Consider the following 19,786-nt stretch of genomic DNA (forward strand, 5'->3'; position numbering starts at 1 on the left):
AGCAATCTCACAGTTAGCAGTTTATTTCTAGAATGTTGCATAGAGCATGACCTGGGGGAGGAGTCAGAGAGGGGTGGAGCACATGCAGCAGTTTGTTATGATTGGTGGCTGATGATTCTATTGTTACACACTTTGGCCAATCAGCACCAAGCAGATAGTAGTTCCTGTTGAGTCAAAACTCAGAAATGGACAAAATCTGGTCAGCATGACATCTCACACCTCAGAAACTACCTCTCCCAGAATGCAGCAGCAAGATGGCTGCTCGTTACCTGATTAGGAGCACCTTAAAAGGAATGGAGCTTCAGTCATTCAAACAAACACCAGATGCAAACAGCAAAGACAACTCTTGGGTTCTACCTCCAAAGACGCCAATGGTCGGTGATATTGTATTGTATTGTTTTATTTACTTATGTATGTACTGTTTGATGTGGTTAAATATGGCTAATTGTGTTTAGTAGCTTCAACTGCTTCAGTCTGAAGTGGGGAAGGAACACATTAACTTGCTTGAGAGTTGGATTTCATTTATGTTTAATAGTATCTCTTTACAAAATAAGACCAAGTTAGAAATGATTAAGAATTTAAAAGACTACTAAAATATGGACAATTCATGTTAAAGGTTTAAAATGCCTTGTTCAATTAGAGCTGATCTACAAGCTTAAGTTCAGCTATTTTCTTTAACTACTTATTCAATTTAAAATGCTAGATGTTTAAAGGTGAAGTAATTTGAAATGTTTAAAATGTTGACTTTAATAAGTTAATTTAAAATACATTTAATTTAGGCATTCATTGTTTAAGAACACTAATTGTTTAAATACATTTGATTATTTAAGAATATTTAATGTTTAAAATCAAGAGTGGTTAAAAAGAACCTGTTGGTTTGAAAGGATTATCATTTGTTGTTTGGCAATGTTGTTAATCTTTTGTTTCTTTGTGTTCGAAGGTTTTCAACCTAACTGAAATGACCAGCCAATTACCAATGAAGCCAACACTGAGCGTAAAAGTTGGAAAATAAAAAATCATTGGATTGAGTTGGAAATTGGAGTTGCGTCCTTGTATGTCCTTTGGAGTGGGACAGAGTTGAACTTTACAGTTCCACCTCAGGCTCTCTGGTATAAGAACAGTTTGTAGTTGTCTGTTCAGGATATCAATACTTTCTGATCTCATCTGACTGTGGACTCCAGGCTTGAAGTGAAGATGGACTCTCTCAACGCCACCTCAAATGATTCTGCTCCACAGAGAGGACCCAATGATCACCAAGACCTCTGTAAGTTACTTACTGTGTCTATATGGATATACAGTATGCCATAAGGATGTTTTAAAAAAAAATCTAGTCATTTGTTTGTTTTGATTTATTTTAGCATTGACTACCAGTTTTGTGTCTTTTCTAGAATATAAAACGATTGTGGAATCGAAATATAAATGGATGCTAAATTGATAATTGGGTACATTAACTCTACACTAGTTTTTGCTATTTTAAGTCCAGGAAGGCCTCTAAACATTTCCTTTTTCTTTCCAATTCAGTGTTGCATCAGTCTGACTTCCCTGTTCTACCAGCTAAGCAAAAATGCCACTGCTGTGATCAGTGTGGAAAACGCTTCCCTACAATTGCCAAACTTAAAACACACCAGAGAATTCACACTGGAGAGAAACCCTATGGATGTGATCAGTGTGGACAACACTTCTCTCAAACGTCCAGCCTTAAAAGCCACCAGAGAATTCACACTGGAGAGAAACCCTATGGATGTGATCATTGTGGACAACACTTCTCTGACAAGTCCAACCTGAAAAGCCACCAGAGAATTCATACTGGAGAGAAACCCTATGGATGTGATCAGTGTGGACAACACTTCTCTCAAACGTCCACCCTTAAAACACACCAGACCATTCACACTGGAGAGAAACCCTATGGATGTGATCAGTGTGGACAACACTTCTCTCAAACGTCCAGCCTTAAAACACACCAGAGAATTCACACCGGAGAGAAACCCTATGGATGTGATCAGTGTGGTCACCACTTCTCTCAAACGTCCAGCCTTAAAACACACCAGAGAATTCACACCGGAGAGAAACCCTATGGATGTGACCAGTGTGGCCACTACTTCTCTCAGTTGTCCGACCTTAAAAAACACAAGAGAATTCACACTGGAGAGAAATCCTATGGATGTGATCAGTGTGGACAACACTTCTCTGAAATGTCCAGCCTTAAAAGCCACCAGAGAATTCACACAGGAGAGAGCCTATGGATGTGATCAGTGTGGGCAACACTTATCTCAAATAGAAAACCTTAAAAGACACCATATAATTCACACTGGAGAGAAACCATATGGATGTGATCAGTGTGGTCACCGCTTCTCTCAAATGACACACCTTAAAAGCCACCAGAGAATTCACACTGGAGAGAAACCCAAATGATCGTGATGTGTGTGTGGAAAAGCCTTTGGTATATATATTTTTTGTGACCATACAGCTGTATGTATAGATCGATTTTGTTTAACTTGTTAATGGATTTTCTTATTGGACATTTTTCAAGACATTTTAAATTAGACACATTGTCTGTGACAGGTTTGTGTTGTAAGTATGGATGAAAAAAAACGTGTTACAAAATACATATTGTGTACGTTCTTATATATTATTGCTACAGCCATTGGTCAAATATATGAAAGGGGTATTTCACAGTTTGGGGCCATTTTAACAGAAGTCCATATACAAGCTTCCCATTGTATTTTCAAACACCATTTTAACCATGTTAGATTCATTGAACATATCCTGACGAAGACCCGAAGGGGTCGAAATGTTGTATCCTCATGAAATACAAATGTTTAGCTCAAGGCCGGTGTGCGAACTACATCTCCTTTCATCAGATTAATTGAAAACACCCGTATTCTGGTGACTGATTGTCATTGTTTGCGGGTGAGTGATTTTTATTACTTTAAATTCATTTTTTGGTACAATACTTTTTCTACTTGATGAGGCTCTTTTTTTTTTTTCCTTTTTTTAAAATATTTTTTATGTTTGACATCACTAGATGTATTCTCTCTCTTTCCTACTCAGATCATGTTCTCAAATGGCCAATTATCTGGTTACCATTCTCTCTCCATTCCAACTGAGAGAGAGAAATTAGCACACATTTATGAATATAGGCCTAATGTATTTTATAGTGATATATGTGGTAAGCACATGTGAGCATTTTTTAAATTAAAACCTGTGAACGAAATATTGTGTCATAAGTTCTTAAATTCACAGTACTTCTCTTCATAGTAGTGGTCAATTTTATTATTAACACATTTAACACTATGAAATAGTAATAATTATGTTAGTGAAATGGGTATGGAGACGTGGGAAGACCTCTGTTACTGCACAACAATATAGCAATGATTACTAGAGCTATTTTAACAAAACATATCCCTTACACAAGTTAAAGCACCTTTAACATTTTACAAAGGATAATAACAATAAGTTCGGTGTGATAGACCTATTTCTGTAGTTCTGTTGAAACTCAGAGTCAAAGAGGTGTAAAATGGTCTCAGTTCATCCATAATGTGATCATTAACAGGTGATCTGTCCAATTCCAGACAACCAGTGACCATTAACACGTTTAATCTCTGCATTTGAATATAGTCTATAGTGGATGAATCAACCATCATCATTTAGCCTGTTTAGATTTTAACCTGGGGAAAGAATGTGTGCTTTGTTCATTATTTAGCATTTGAAAAAACAATGAATGAATGAATAAAAGTGCAGTCACCTATTGAAACTAACCCCACACACCTGAGTGCTCCTCATTCCCTCAGAGCAACACAACCTGAACAATGACTTAAAGTTGTCCAGGTTTCCCAGGTTTACACAATACAGTTGTTGATGTTATTGTGTCTGTTGTTAATAACAATGTAATGATGGATATAAGATATAATTATTATACGGATAATGACTTATCCTGTCTGTGACAGGGACGAAATGAGTGCACATAATCACATTTTGTACATACATGTGTACAAGGATGAAAAAACTCAGTTTTCTACAGGTAATTCTGGTCTGCTTTGAGGCAGGGTTCCAGAGAAGAAGGGAAGATATAACCTCATTGTCAGCTCTGCAGCAGTGGCCGGCAAACTGTGTTCTTCTGGATCAGACTAGTGAATTAATACAGGGAAGGTTGCCGTATATTAGATTAGTCGATGGGTAGTGTCACGTTACCAGACTGTTGACTCTCGCAATTTCCAAATGCTTTCATCATACAGTCTGGAGCCACGGAAGAGCTGTCATCAGAAAATATAAAGCGGAAGCGTTTCGTCTTTCGCTCAAATTGATCTGTCGCGCAAATTTATCCAAATATAAATAGAAATCATCTAAGCATATATAGCTTGTTGCTTAGCAGAAAAGGAAATAAAAAATATAAGCTCTAAAGATATTTTAAAAGATATTTTAAAAGATATTTTCGTGAACGGAAATGGCAGCTTCCTTACTCAGATTTCGGGAGCTGTAGTTCCAGACTCTATATAACATGGCCTTCTTCAACTTTAATCTAGATGTCAATGTTTCGGTGTCACTTATAAAGGGGACCTGGGTGCGTTGCACTAAACGGTCCGGGTGCACGAAATACATCATTACATCAATAAATTAGTTCTACAAGTTATTTCCATTAGGAGAGTAGTATCAAAACAAGAAAATAATAAAATAAACAAAAAATATACAACACAATAACCATCTGTCTGTTTGTTACGCCTGCTGGGGAAAACTGAAATAAAACCAGAATCCTAGCGGATAACGTGAGTGCTGGTATTTATTCCTTCAGCGTATACCTTCCAGAACCGTGCACCCGTTACATCACTACATGGAACTGTTCAACTGAGTGCTTGCTCTCATCTTCTTCTTGGCAGTGCATAAGACACTACTACAGCTGCAGCCAACCTTGAACTAAGATACAAATACATTTAAATAATCTTTTTTGGATGTGCTACCTTGTTTGATGTACAAAGAAAGCAGTGTCGTTGCTAGTTACTGAAACCCAGTAACTATAGTTACCGTTACTACTTCATTTCAAAAGTGACTCAGTTACTTTGCTGATTACTTACACCAAAATGTAATGCGTTACTGTGAAAATGTACTTTTTAGTTACTTAACAATTACATTGACCGCAACAATTCTTTTCAGTTTCGGTCCATTCATGTGCCATAAGGGTATTTTAAAGAGACGTGCCTTATTCAAGGGGCAAAAATGAGCCCAGGCATTAACCCATTTCGGGCGGGAACCCCTTTTGGTGTTTTAAACATTATGTTATAATTTAGCTATTGAGAAATAGCAGATCTACAAGGTCATAGCGCGCCACCGAGTGGCGCGCTACGAGCTTGTAGGTCTGCTATTTTTGAAAAATCGTGAAAATATTTATTTCAGAAAACTGGAGGATTTAGAAGATTTCTTTTTAATTTTGAGGTCAGGCCTGAATGGGTTAACCAGACGGAGTTAGCTCACGGATAGGCAATCCTATAGTGGGAGGATCGCGGACCACCCGATGCCTTTTTTTTTTGTAAAGCGCGCCACAACCGTAATCGGCCGTAAATAAAGCTTGTTTTGATTAGAATCGGAATTAGAATCCGAGAGAAAAGGCCGTTAAGATTTCGTGCATGCATGTGTGTGTGTGTCGGGATACGTCCCCGACCCCGACTTAATTTCGTCTCCGGAGGCCGGAGGCACTCGTAAATATTGGAGGTCCTTGACATGAATATGTTTGCGGCCGGGAAATGAGAGAGAGAGAGAGTCGTTTAGTTAATTGAAACACGTTGTCATTGGCGCAGTCATCTTAATATTTCATTGACGAGGATTTACTATGTCTCCACGGCAACCAACTGCTAATTGGAATGGAAATGTATTGTGTTGGATGGAATGGAATTAATTACTATACTATTATACTTTAAGTTCCTGTTATACATAACACAATGATCACATAATTACTTTCACATAATTATATATATAGCCTTTTCCTCTCCAATTTAGCTGTTAATTGGAAATTGATTCCTCCCCACAAATTGTGTGTGTTGTCACTGCTGTTCGTTCCTAAGTTCCTACTGCCTCACCTGAATTCAAAATATAAAAAAAAGTATTGGCATCAAAATGTAGCCTACTTCAACTACCAAAAGTATAAAAGTACTCATTATGCAGAATCCTATTTCAAGTTATCAAATGTATAAACATCGAGCGGATCTACAAGCTCACAATGCATCGGATCGTGACACGTTGTGAGCTTATAGATCGTCAAATTTCCAAATGGCCAAGCCAAAATGTGTAAAGGGCTGAAGTGGTTAATGTATGTATTGTAATAATAATCTAAATCTATCAAGTAACGTAAAGTTTTCAAATAAATGTAGTGGAGCAAAAGTACAATATTTGCATCCGAAATGTAGTGGAGTAGAAGTAAACGTATTGAAATTTGTAAATACTCAAGTAAAGTACAAATTCCTCAAAAGTATACTTGAGTACAGTATACTTAACTTCTTTACTGCCACCTAGTGTTCAAAAACTTTGACCGCTTCTCTGCCGCTGGTTCACTTCAATGCTACGGAGCTTGTTGTCCTTCCGGGTTAAACAGGAATTGGCTTCCGGAAGTGGAACGACACCACACAACACAGCCCACAGCCTTTAGCTAGCAGTACAACCAGCTACATTAGCCCACAGCCTTTAGCTAGCAGTACAACCAGCTACATTTTCTCAGCGATGCGATACAAAATCACAAATGATTTACGATCGTCGGGTGCGCGCCGGCTCACCATGGGACAGCTCTCTAACCTTTGGAGATACGGTGCTTTGAAAATCGGGTTATAATGGAGGCTCAACGGAGCTGGATTTAAAAAAAACATCGCTGCTGGTGAAGAAGGAGGGCTATTCTACCCGGAGCAATGCTAAAAGGTAAACAGACGGACGGCGCGTTCATACAGTAAACGTTTGTCTACGCTTATAAACGTAGCTGGCAAGAACAGGTCCCATAGGGGGGGCAACGTAGATGGTAAGATAAGAATTAGGTACATTTAGTTAGTTACTTTCCACCATTGTATCTGGTATTGACACTTTGTTCTTAAAGGAGCATTCAGTGATTTGGGTGATTTGGAAAACCACCCAGTCCGCCCCGGTAACAAAATGTGCTCTACAGTGGGGGGAAGTGCAACAGGCCAACAGCATGTGCACTAAGGCCCACCCCCACTCAATCATGATTGGAAGAAGGCCCCTCTCATCCTGATTGGATGAAGGCTTTGCCACCCGCCACCAAAACTGAAACTAGGGTTTTTTGACCCCAGGGGCTCACTGGGGACAGGGAGGAACTCCTTATATGGTCAGCACACTCTATAGTAGGCAGGATTATCCAGAAAAAAAGAAAAAATAAGTGATATTTGAATTAAGTCAAATCACTGAATATACCTTTATGTGAAAAATTCTGACTACTTCTTCCGGCACTGCAAACACCCTAGTCATCATCATTTTTCGTACTGCGGTCGAGATCATAGATTTCACAATGCCACGCTCAGACTTTCCGGTCCTTCATTGCCACCCCCAGTTCCTGCTTACTGATGCAGGTGTCCCTATAGAGCGTCGCAGTCCCGCCCTCTACCATGGACCAGGAAATGATTCTCCGTTCATTTTCCTCAGACATTTCAGAAAGTATTTATTTAAAGACGTTTACGCCGCGGACAAAGCCAACTCGAGTCGTGACAAATCATGACAACAAACACAATTTTTGGGGCCGAAAAAAGAATTAGAAAGAAGAAAGAAACAGCAGGTTACAACACTTTTTTTGTTGTTTTTCTTCTATGTAATTATTTGTTTGGTCCAAAATATTGTGTGTGTTGTCATGATTTGTCACGACTCGAGTTGGCTTCGTACGACGCTTAAAAGGTCTTTAAATAAATATTTTACGAAATGTCTATGGGAAAAATGCATTGGGATTAATTTCCTGGTCCATGGTAAGGGGCGGGACTGCGACGCTCTATAGCGATGAGTTTACAACACCATTAACATTTCACAGAGGATAATAATAAGTTCCATGTGATGATAGACCTATTTCTGTAGTTCTGCTGAAACTCATCAGAGTCAAAGAGGTGTAAAATGGTCTCAGTGCATCCATAACATGTGATCATTAACAGGTGATCTGTCCAATGCCAGACAACCAGTGACCATTAACACGTTTAATATCTGCATTTGAATGTATTTTCTATAGTGAATGAAGCATCAGCCATCATAGCGTGTTTTAACCTGGGAAAGAATGTGGGGTTTGTTCACTATAGCATTTAAAAAATGTATTTAATAAAGTGCAGCCACAAGCCTATTGAAACTAACAATGACTTGACTTGTTTCCCATGAATATAGGATATGAGTATTATAAGAATGACATATCCTGCTCATGAATGAATACCTTACACTTACACTAAAGGATTTCACAGGCCTACACATTGGGATTTCACTGTAAATATAGATAAGTGATTAAATGAGAACAATAGAGCACAATTTGCTACGAGACTTTGAGGATTTGACAATATACTCATTTGTTGTTAGGCCTTACCAGTCCTGTACAGAAACCCCACCACTGTCTTCTAAAGTCGAAACTAATTGAACTTACATTGCAACTTAATAAAATAAAATAAATAAAAGTACAGGGTGTGCGGTAGTATACTTGTTTGTACTTGTACTTGTTTGTACTTGTGTACTATTTATTAAGTCTGTTTGCAATACTTTAGGGGTGGGTGGCAGTTTGTGTTTTGAAAACAATAGTTTTGGAAAACTGTTTTTCTTGTTGTTTCTTCACCAGAGCTGGTTCTATGTCACTGAAATAATATGGAGCAATCATATAATAATGCCTCTGCTGCATGCAGTAACACTTCATTAATATCCACTTATTCAATATTATTAGACTGTACATATATTATCCAGATAGTCAGTTACTCCATATTGGATATAGATATTCATATATTAAATATGAAGCTTACAAAGCAATCTCACAGTTAGCAGAATGTTGCATAGAGCTTGACCTGGGGGAGGAGTCAGAGAGGGGTGGAGCACATGCAGCAGTTTGTTATGATTGGTGGCTGATGATTCTATTGTTACACACTTTGGCCAATCAGCACCAAGCAGATAGTAGTTCCTGTTGAGTCAAAACTCAGAAATGGACAAAATCTGGTCAGCATGACATCTCACACATCAGAAACTACATCTCCCAGAATGCAGCAGCAAGATGGCTGCTCATTACCTGATTAGGAGCACCTTAAAAGGAATGGAGCTTCAGTCATTCAAACAAACACCAGATGCAAACAGCAAAGACAACTCTTGGGTTCTACCTCCAAAGACGCCAATGGTCGGTGATATTGTATTGTATTGTTTTATTTACTTATGTATGTACTGTTTGATGTGGTTAAATATGGCTAATTGTGTTTAGTAGCTTCAACTGCTTCAGTCTGAAGTGGGGAAGGAACACATTAACTTGCTTGAGAGTTGGATTTCATTTATGTTTAATAGTATCTCTTTACAAAATAAGACCAAGTTAGAAATGATTAAGAATTTAAAAGACCACTAAAATATGGACAATTCATGTTAAAGGTTTAAAATGCCTTGTTCAATTAGAGCTGATCTACAAGCTTAAGTTCAGCTATTTTCTTTAACTACTTATTCAATTTAAAATGCTAGATGTTTAAAGGTGAAGTAATTTGAAATGTTTAAAATGTTGACTTTAATAAGTTCATTTAAAAGACATTTAATTTAGGCATTCATTGTTTAAGAACACTAATTGTTTAAAGACATTTGATTATTTAAGAATATTTAATGTTTAAAATCAAGAATTGTTAAAAAGAACCTGTTGGTTTGAAAGGATTATCATTTGTTGTTTGGCAATGTTGTTAATCTTTTGTTTCTTTGTGTTCGAACTGAAATGACCAGCCAATCACCAATGAAGCCAACACTGAGCGTAAAAGTTGGAAAATAAAAAAATCATTGGATTGAGTTGGAAATTGGAGTTGCGTCCTTTGGAGTGGAACAGAGTTGAACTTTACAGTTCCACCTCAGGCTCTCTGGTATAAGAAGAGTTTGTAGTTGTCCGTTCAGGATATCAATACTTTCTGATCTCATCTGACTGTGGACTCCAGGCTTGAAGTGAAGATGGACTCTCTCAACGCCACCTCAAATGATTCTGCTCAACAGAGAGGACCCAATGATCACCAAGACCTCTGTAAGTTACTTACTGTGTCTATATGGATATACAGTATGCCATAAGGATTATTATTTTTTTTTTAATCTAGTCATTTGTTTGTTTTGATTTATTTTAGCATTGACTACCAGTTTTGTGTCTTTTCTAGAATATAAAACGATTGTGGAATCGAAATATAAATGGATGCTAAATTGATAATTGGGTACATTAACTCTACAATAGTTTTTGCTATTTTAAGTCCAGGAAGGCCTCTAAACATCATTTCCTTTTTCTTTCCAATTCAGCGTTGCATCAGTCTGACTTCCCTGTTCTACCAGAGGTGAATGAACAAAGAAGCTTGGCTAAGCAAAAATGCCACTGCTGTGATCAGTGTGGAAAACGCTTCCCTACAATGTCCAAACTTAAAACACACCAGAGAATTCACACTGGAGAGAAACCCTATGGATGTGATCAGTGTGGAAAACACTTCTCTCAAACGTCCAGCCTTAAAAGCCACCAGAGAATTCACACTGGAGAGAAACCCTATGGATGTGATCATTGTGGACAACACTTCTCTGACAAGTCCAACCTGAAAAGCCACCAGAGAATTCATACTGGAGAGAAACCCTATGGATGTGATCAGTGTGGAAAACGCTTCCCTACAATGTCCAAACTTAAAACACACCAGACCATTCACACTGGAGAGAAACCCTATGGATGTGATCAGTGTGGACAACACTTCCCTACAATGGGAAATCTTAAAAGACACCAGAGAATTCACACTGGAGAGAAACCCTATGGATGTGATCAGTGTGGACAACACTTCTCTCAAATGTCCAGCCTTAAAAGCCACCAGAGAATTCACACTAGAGAGAAACCCTATGGATGTGATCAGTGTGGACAACATTTCTCTGAAATATCCAGCCTTAAAAGTCACCAGAGAATTCACACAGGAGAGAAACCCTATGGATGTGATCAGTGTGGAAAACGCTTCCCTACAATGTCCAAACTTAAAACACACCAGACCATTCACACTGGAGAGAAACCCTATGGATGTGATCAGTGTGGGCAACACTTCTCTCGAATAGAAAACCTTAAAAGACACCAGAGAATTCACACTGGAGAGAAACCCTATGGATGTGATCAGTGTGGACAACACTTCTCTCAAATGTCCAGCCTGAAAAGCCACCAGAGAATTCACACTGGAGAGAAACCCTATGGATGTGATCAGTGTGGACAACATTTCTCTGAAATATCCAGCCTTAAAAGCCACCAGAGAATTCACACAGGAGAGAAACCCTATGGATGTGATCAGTGTGGTCACCGCTTCTCTGAAATGTCCAGCCTTAAAAGCCACCAGAGAATTCACACAGGAGATAAACCCTATGGATGTGATTAGTGTGGTCACCGCTTCTCTGAAATGTCCAGCCTTAAACGCCACCAGATAATTCACACTGGAGAGAAACCCAAATGATCGTGATGTGTGTGGAAAAGCCTTTGGTATATATATTTTTTGTGACCATACAGCTGTATGTATAGATCGATTTTGTTTAACTTTTTAATTTTCTTATTGGACATTTTTCAAGACATTTTAAATTAGACACATTGTCTGTGACAGGGAAGAAATGAGTGCACATAATCACATTTTGTACATACATGTGTTGTAAGTATGGATGAAAAAAAACGTGTTACAAAATACATATTGTGTACGTTCTTATATATTATGGCTACAGCCATTGGTCAAATATATGAAAGGGGTATTTCACAGTTTGGGGCCATTTTAACAAGTCCATATACAAGCTTCCCATTGTATTTTCAAACACCATTTTAACCATGTTAGATTCATTGAACATATCCTGACGAAGACCCGAAGGGGTCGAAACGTTGTATCCTCTTCTCAATGAAAAAAAAATGTTTAGCTCAAGGCCCGTGTGCGAACTACATCTCCTTTCATCAGATTAATTGAAAACACCCGTATTCTGGTGACTGATTTGTATTACTTTAAATTCATTTTTTGGTACAATACTTTTTCTACTTGAGGCTCTTTTTATTTCATTTTTTTTTTAATATTTTATGTTTGACATTGCACTTTGACATCACAAGATGCATTCTCTCTCTTTCCTACTCAGATCATGTTCTCAAATGGCCAATTATCTGGTTTCAGATTTGTCTCCATTCCAACTGAGAGAGAGAAATTAGCACACATTTATGAATATAGGCCTAATGTATTGTATAGTGATATATGTGGTAAGCACATGTGAGCATTTTTTTAATTAAAACCTGTGAACGAAATATTGTGTCATAAGTTCTTAAATTCACAGTACTTCTCTTCATAGTACTGGTCAATTTTATTATTAACACATTTCACACTATGAAATAGTAATAATTATGGTTATGGAGACGTGGGAAGAACTCTGTTACTGCACAAACAATATAGCAATGATTAGTAGAGCTATTTTAACAAAACATATCCCTTACACAAGTTAAAGCACCTTTAACATTTTACAAAGGATAATAAGTTCTGTGTGATAAGCCTATTTCTGTAGTTCTGTTGAAACTCAACAGAACTACTGAGTCAAAGAGGTGTAAAATGGTCTCAGTTCATCCATAATGTGATCATTAACAGGTGATCTGTCCAATTCCAGACAACCAGTGACCATTAACACGTTTAATCTCTGCATTTTAATATAGTCTATAGTGGATGAATCAGCCATCATGAATCAGCCATCATCATTTAGCCCAGAGGTCCAATGCGGCCCTCGAGATGATTTTCAAAAAGGAAACAACGCTGCTACTCCCCCACCTGCCCCGCTAATGGCCCTGCTGTAGACGGCTTTGTCTCTGCCCAGGTGCGGAATGTTGTCACTGATGGGCTCGTTAACATTCTATTCAACTACTAGTTGAGTTGTTGTGGATTACTCTCCTCACACTCTGATACAGCAGGACATGGAGAGGCTAACCATAGTTGTTACAGCTCAGTAGACTCCTTACCAAGTGAGGAATATAGTCTACTTACACACGATAGTCAAAGCAAAGAGATGCAAAGTGTCTGATTTCATGAAGGCTACATGTCAATTTGCCATTTTGGATATTTTTGATAAAATGATTGCATTTTTAACTATTTTCGAGTGGTTTATTGGGTCTTTTTTCCACCTCTCATACCAAACGTCTTGTAGCCTACAACTGTAATACAATAAACAGTCTAGAGAACAAAGCCAAGTATCAAGTAGTGTAAGTCAACCCACGTGAGCTACAACTGGCCGCGGCCCTCATCAAGTGACCTTTCGCGCAATGTGGCCCTTGCCCCAAAATGAGTTTGACACCCCTGATTTAGCCTGTTTACATTTTAACCCGAGGAAAGAATGTGTGGTTTGTTCATTATTTAGCATTTGAAAAAACAATGAATGAATGAATAAAAGTGCAGTCACCTATTGAAACTAACCCCACACACCTGAGTGCTCCTCATTCCCTCAGAGCAACACAACCTGAACAATGACTTAAAGTTGTCCAGGTTTCCCAGGTTTACACAATACAGTTGTTGCTGTTATTGTGTCTCTGTTGTTAATAACAATGTAATGATGGATATAGGATATAATTATTATACGGATAATGACTTATCCTGTCTGTGACAGGGACGAAATGAGTGCACATAATCACATTTTGTACATACATGTGTACAAGGATGAAAAAACTCAGTTTTCTACAGGTACTTCTGGTCTGCTTTGAGGCAGGGTTCCAGAGAAGAAGGGAAGATATAACCTCATTGTCAGCTCTGCAGCAGTGGCCGGCAAACTGTGTTCTTCTGGATCGGACTAGTGAATTAATACGGGGAAGGTTGCCGTATATTAGATTAGTCGATGGGTAGTGTCACGTTACCAGACTGTTGACTCTCGCGATTTCCAAATGCTTTCATCATACAGTCTGGAGCAACGGAAGAACTGTCATCAGAAAATATAAAGAGGAAGCGTTTCGCTCAAATTGATCCGTCACGCAAATTTATCCAAATATAAAAATAAATCATCTAAGCATATATTAGCCTGGCTAATAAGCCAGACTCAAATCACACTGTCGTGTGGTATTTGAGTCTGGATATGCTGTGTATGGATCTTGTTTCCCGGGGGGCGGGTTCAAACATTTTCTCTTTGATGCAATTGGTCAGAGCTACTGTCAGTCAAAGATCTCAAGCATTGAACGGCACTGTACCAAAGCCCGCCCATATTGCATACCGTGTCCCGATTGGCCACACCAGTTCTCTGGTGTAGGAAATGGGCGTACAATTGAGCCTCTCCAGACCGTAATCCGCCGGCAGGCACATTTTTTTTTGCCAACGGCTTATTAGCCAGGCTAAGCATATATAGCTTGTTGCTTAGCAGAAAAGGAAAAGCTCTAAAGATATTTTAAAAGATATTTTAAAATATATTTTCGTGAACGGAAATGGCAGCTTCCTTACTCAGATTTCGGGAGCTGTGGTTCCAGACTCTATATAGCATTCGGAGATTGTGGAATAGTTGTCTGGCTACGCAAGACTAGTCGACGGGTGGCTCTTCCAAGAGAGCCACCTAGTACTGTATACACTACCAAACCACCACGGTCAAACACGTAGCAAAGTCAGTCACTAATAATAATCGTGTAGATCCGTGGCTTCACATCCAATCAACACCATCTCCACTTGGCTTATTTGCGAGGTATTAGCGTACTTAACGCAGGGTTCTTTTTTTTCTCTCCGAGATGTGCTCGTGTAAGAGATTAACCCATTTAGGCCTGACGTCGAAATAAAATAAAAACAGTCTCCTGAAAGAATATATATTCAAAGATGTGTACCGCATTTTCACGATTTTTCAAAAATAGCAGACCTACAAGCTCGTAGCGCGCCACTCGGTGGCGCGCTATGAGCTTGTAGATCTGCTATTTTTCAATAGTTAAAACACCAAAAGGGGTTCCCGTACAGAATGGGTTAAAGAGTCACAGACACGGCAGCGCTGGGCTTTGCCAAAGCAATTAAGAGGATTAGAATTAGATGCCAGCCGTGGGCCCATTGAGCCACAAGAATGTGTACGGCGTGTACTCATGTGTAAGACATGGCCCGGGTGTGAGGCTGCAAAAGCGTGGGTGCTAAACAAGGTCACGGGAGGCATGCAGGCATGCTGGGAATCTGACAGGGACGTTAACAGAGATATCAGCCATAAAATCGTCTTTCGGGGATATCTCCTTATATTAACACATCTGGTGGTGCTAATATTGACAGTTATATACTCGAATATGAATTAATTACGCGGGGCGCTCATGACGACGAGTATACGCTCGTCTTAAGGAGTTTGATATCGCTATCAGAAAGCCTCGCTGTGTTTTCAGCTTTGGAATCTTGGTAGCTCTACGGAGGCTTGCTAAGGCCTCGCCATGCAGCACTACTGCCTCTGTTTCTCCATAGCCATTAACACTAGCATGTCTGAACTCATCTCATCTACGACTATGAAAGGTCAAGATGACGTGTTTTTCATGCGGTTTGATTGGCCACTCTCTCCCCCACTCGTCTAATGATCTTCACACCTCTCAACGCAGTGCCTGCACCCGTTGACAGCTTAATTGCCATTGTCTTCTAAATGTGCATTCCAACTAATTCTTCATGTGTATACAAATATAGGCTACTCACAACATGTAGACTAATGATGTAACTGTTTTAGAGGTTATATTTTATGCGGTTTGCAGAAATAACAATGTCTGTTTATTTCTCCCGAAAAAGTTTGGGAGCGGATAAAACACTGTCCGACTTTGTTTTACCTTTGGGTAGGCTAGAATTGCGTGGGAGGGGGATTTATTTATTTCCCCCAGATGGGTTCGTGCTCATACTTAGCCAGCCAGCCAGCCAGGCAGGCAGGCACCCACCCACACACACACATAACTCAGTAAGGGAGTGGTTGCACCACTCAAAAATACCCAGCATCATTTTTGGGAAGGCTAAGCCTTGCCTAGCCTTACATACCCGCCGCCTATGATCGATGTAAGTTATATATATATTTGATTGATTGTGCCAGCAGAGAGGTCCGCAGCAGAAGAGAGGGAGAGAGAGAAAAAAAGAAAGAGCCTTGCGTGCGTGCAGGCACCAGGCAGAATTGCAAATCAGTTCCACGTCGCTTGCAGAAAAGTTTACAGACGAAGGACGGACAGAACTGTCATCTTTTGACTGACAAAACATTTAGAGGTTCGGTAGGTCTATCTGATTTCAAACACTGTCATTTTTATTTGGAAACGCATCGGCAAGCATTCTCGCTCCATGGAAAGGAAATGTCGGTCGAGTCTAACCGAGCATTCAATAACATCCCTCATCATGGATAATAATCATATTCCTATTCCTATTATCTCAACATAGTAAACAAAGTCCAAGTTAACCAGCCAAACATATATGATTGAATTAGTTGGAAATGGAATGCAGGCTTGGCAGTTGAAATGCAAATGACTCATTAGCTTGAACAATGCCGTCTCCAGCTGTCGGGAGGTGTGAAACTTCACTGCTTGCGGGGGGAGAAAGGGTGACGGCGGTAATTTGGGCGAAAAAGAGCAGACCTACTAGGTATAAGTATGCCTAAAATCATATTTACAAAACGTTTCAGATGAAGAAAAAAAACAGAGATGATTTGAATCGAATATTTAGAAAAAGTCATGCAAGGGGAACTTTCTCAGAACTTCAGGGGCAAAGAAAATCCCCTTCAAAATCTCAAAATCGGTCAGACTGACCGCTTAGACGTGCTAGTTTTAACTTCTGTATTAGCTGTTGCCTTTGCACGCTCTTTTCTCTGAAACTACACCGCTGTCTGTGATGTTCGGAGGTCATCGCGACTGGAACATTGGCGATTTCTAGAGCAAGGATTGGCCTCATTTTAGCTCGCTACTCGCTAGCATTTAACGCTAATACTTTAGCATCAAAGATGGAACCCTAAACCGGATGAACGTCATAGTGGAATTGATTCTCATCACGTGGCACCCAAGCACCACCACACAATGTGACTCAATGTGACTCAATGACTCAATGACTCAGTGACTCAATGACTCAATGTGACTCAATGTGACTCAATGACTCAATGTGACTCAATGACTCAATGACTCAATGTGACTCAATGACTCAATGTGACTCAATGTGACTCAATGTGACTCAATGACTCATATGACTCAATGACTCATATGACTCAATGTGACTCAATGACTCAATGACTCAATGTGTGAAAACCAATGTCCATAATTATTTCTCTTTCCCGGGAACATAATATGCCAATATGTTAAATAAAGTGTAGCAGATCTAGAAGCTCACATCACGTCATACTTCGTGCCACGCTATGAGCTTGTAGATCTGCTATTTATTTTTAAAGCATGAACACTTGTGCAAATATTTGAATATATATACAGTATATATACAGTATTTTTTTGAACAAACATCTTTAACTCAAATCTTTGCTTGGATCCCCGGAACAAAATATTTTGAGATGGGGGTCCACGGCCAAATACATAAAATGTTGGGGGTCCTTGATATGAAAAAGAGCACTTAACAACATACATTTTTCAGAAAACTTTTCTGAACCACCCTCACGCAGTCTGAAGATATCCGAAGATATATTACCGAGCTGTAAACAACCTGTCACTCAACTTAAATACCTTACCTTTGAGAGCTATTTATTGCTGATTTATTGCAGCAGGATTGATCTCCAGCCCACGAAGGTGAAAAATGAATTAAAGCATTTACTTAAAGCTGGACTTAGTAAATGTAATAATAAATTACATAATATGTAACTTTCCTCTTCTACCCCAGACATTCGCAGTCTAATCAAAGGCTCTAGAGCACCTGCTGCGCTGCTTGGATTTTATGCTGTATCCAACATGTTGTTACTTGTTGGGTAAATGTATTAATTAATTTAATATTAACATACTAGACAAAAAAATTTAGATGTCCCGATACTGTATCGGTATCGGGAAAAGTATCGGATCGGCCCTTATTTGTCATATCGGGTCATATCAGTGAATAAGCCAGTCTAACCACCAATCCGACACAGGGGTATAAGGGGTTGACACTATAGCAGGTAAATAAAATGTTGAGGCATGTGGAGTTTGCTTTGGAGTTGCCCAAACTGCAAGTGCACATTTGAGTGAGGAGTCTGCTATAAACACAACACGAGATATATAGCTATTAACACAACACGAGATATATAGCTAGATAGCTATAAACACAACACGAGATATATAGCTAGATAGCTATAAACACAACATGAGATCACGACACTGGTATCGGTATTCGGTATCGGCTAACACAGAAATTGAGGTATCGGGATGGGATCGGAAGCGAAAAAAGGGTATCGGTACTAGGCATGCCACGGTATGAGATTTTACAGTACGGTACGGTGCCGGTATTGAAAACCTATACCTCGGTATTCCACGGTATTTATATTAAAAAAAAAGAAAAAAAAAGATTGCCCCCCCCCCCACCTATGTCTAGTGACTACCCCCACCTCCTAACGCCAGGGCTCCACCGGACGCGTTGCGTCTCCGTCGCGTCGCGTCAAAAAACGCACCGGTTCAATTTTAATGCACGCGTCGCGTCTCCGTCAACGCGGGCAGTGGAGCCACCCTTCATTGATTAAAAAGGGAACATTCCCTGACGGTGACGGAGACGCGACGCTGACGCGCCCGGTGGAGCCCGGCCGTTATAAGCCCTTCTTTGTTCCCCAACCTGTAGGCCTACATATCTTATCTTTTACTTTTTTACCTTTTATGATAATTTGAATTTTGTTATTTGTCATGTGACTTGTCATGATTATGAATTGATTACCCAGGACCGAATGGAAACAAGACTGCAAGGACTTTTTTCAGTGATCCCTTTGGACATGTGTTTGACTGTACCCTATACTGATTACATTTCTGCCAATAAAGTATTCAATCAATGAATCAATAGCTATTCCCCACTGTATTTCACTGTACTATGGATCCCCCTAATGGCCGTTTTGTACCCTGCACGCTGTAGTGCAATCTGCGCATGCTCACAACTGCGTGCCTCTGTTGACACTTGACAGTTCACACTTTTAGTTTAGTAGGCTACATGTGGAAATATGGAATATACAATTGGATCTGGGTGTCTTTCAGCAACACTAACTCAAAGGTAGGAAGCAACTTTTCAATCTACTGCAGCTGTGTGGTGAAAATAAATGTTTTGCCTTAGTCTGGGAGTGGAGTTGCACTGCATGCGCGCAGCATGCGCTGCACACCAACGCTGTATTAAAATACCGTAAGCTCGGAAATCTCACGGTATCAACACCGTGGCTGTTCCTGTCGCGGTATTACCGAAATTCGGTAAACCGCGGCATGCCTAATCGGTACATCCCTACTAAAACACAGGTTCTTAGGGGGACAAATGTCCCCCTTTGTGTGGGACAGTCCCTCATTTCCAAGACTTTTCAGGCGTCCCAACAAATGGAGACCCTAGTGTCCCACATTTTGCCCGGCAGACATCATCAGTGTTCAAATGCCCTAATAGCTAGTCCCACAATAGTCGGTCTCATTGTCTCTTCTCCCACGAGATGTGTTAAAATAACATGAGAAACATCCCCTAGGCTACAGTACCGAGTCAGCCATATACAGTACCACCCATGA

At 39.6% G+C, this 19,786-nt stretch overlaps 2 protein-coding genes and 1 long non-coding RNA gene across 3 annotated transcripts in view; 2 read left to right on the forward strand and 1 right to left on the reverse strand.

The window, feature by feature from the left end:
* Nucleotides 1-19,786, reverse strand: part of reck (reversion-inducing-cysteine-rich protein with kazal motifs) — a 223,380-nt gene that overhangs the window by 70,516 nt on the left and 133,078 nt on the right. The gene's annotated exons all lie outside the window — the stretch shown is intronic.
* LOC306913366 lies at nucleotides 238-2,963 on the forward strand. Its single transcript, XR_013788517.1, has 3 exons — nucleotides 238-374; nucleotides 941-1,264; nucleotides 1,522-2,963. It is a non-coding gene; the product is annotated as an uncharacterized lncRNA (long non-coding RNA).
* Nucleotides 9,933-12,298, forward strand: LOC306913359 (uncharacterized protein). Its single transcript, XM_079489960.1, has 2 exons — nucleotides 9,933-10,198; nucleotides 10,462-12,298. The coding sequence occupies exons 1-2, from the start codon at nucleotides 10,129-10,131 to the stop codon at nucleotides 11,553-11,555; spliced, it is 1,164 nt and encodes a 387-aa protein (XP_079346086.1). The 5' UTR covers nucleotides 9,933-10,128; the 3' UTR covers nucleotides 11,556-12,298.

Source organism: Electrona antarctica (genome assembly GCF_951216825.1).
Source record: "Electrona antarctica genome assembly, chromosome: 20".
Lineage (NCBI taxonomy): Eukaryota > Metazoa > Chordata > Actinopteri > Myctophiformes > Myctophidae > Electrona > Electrona antarctica.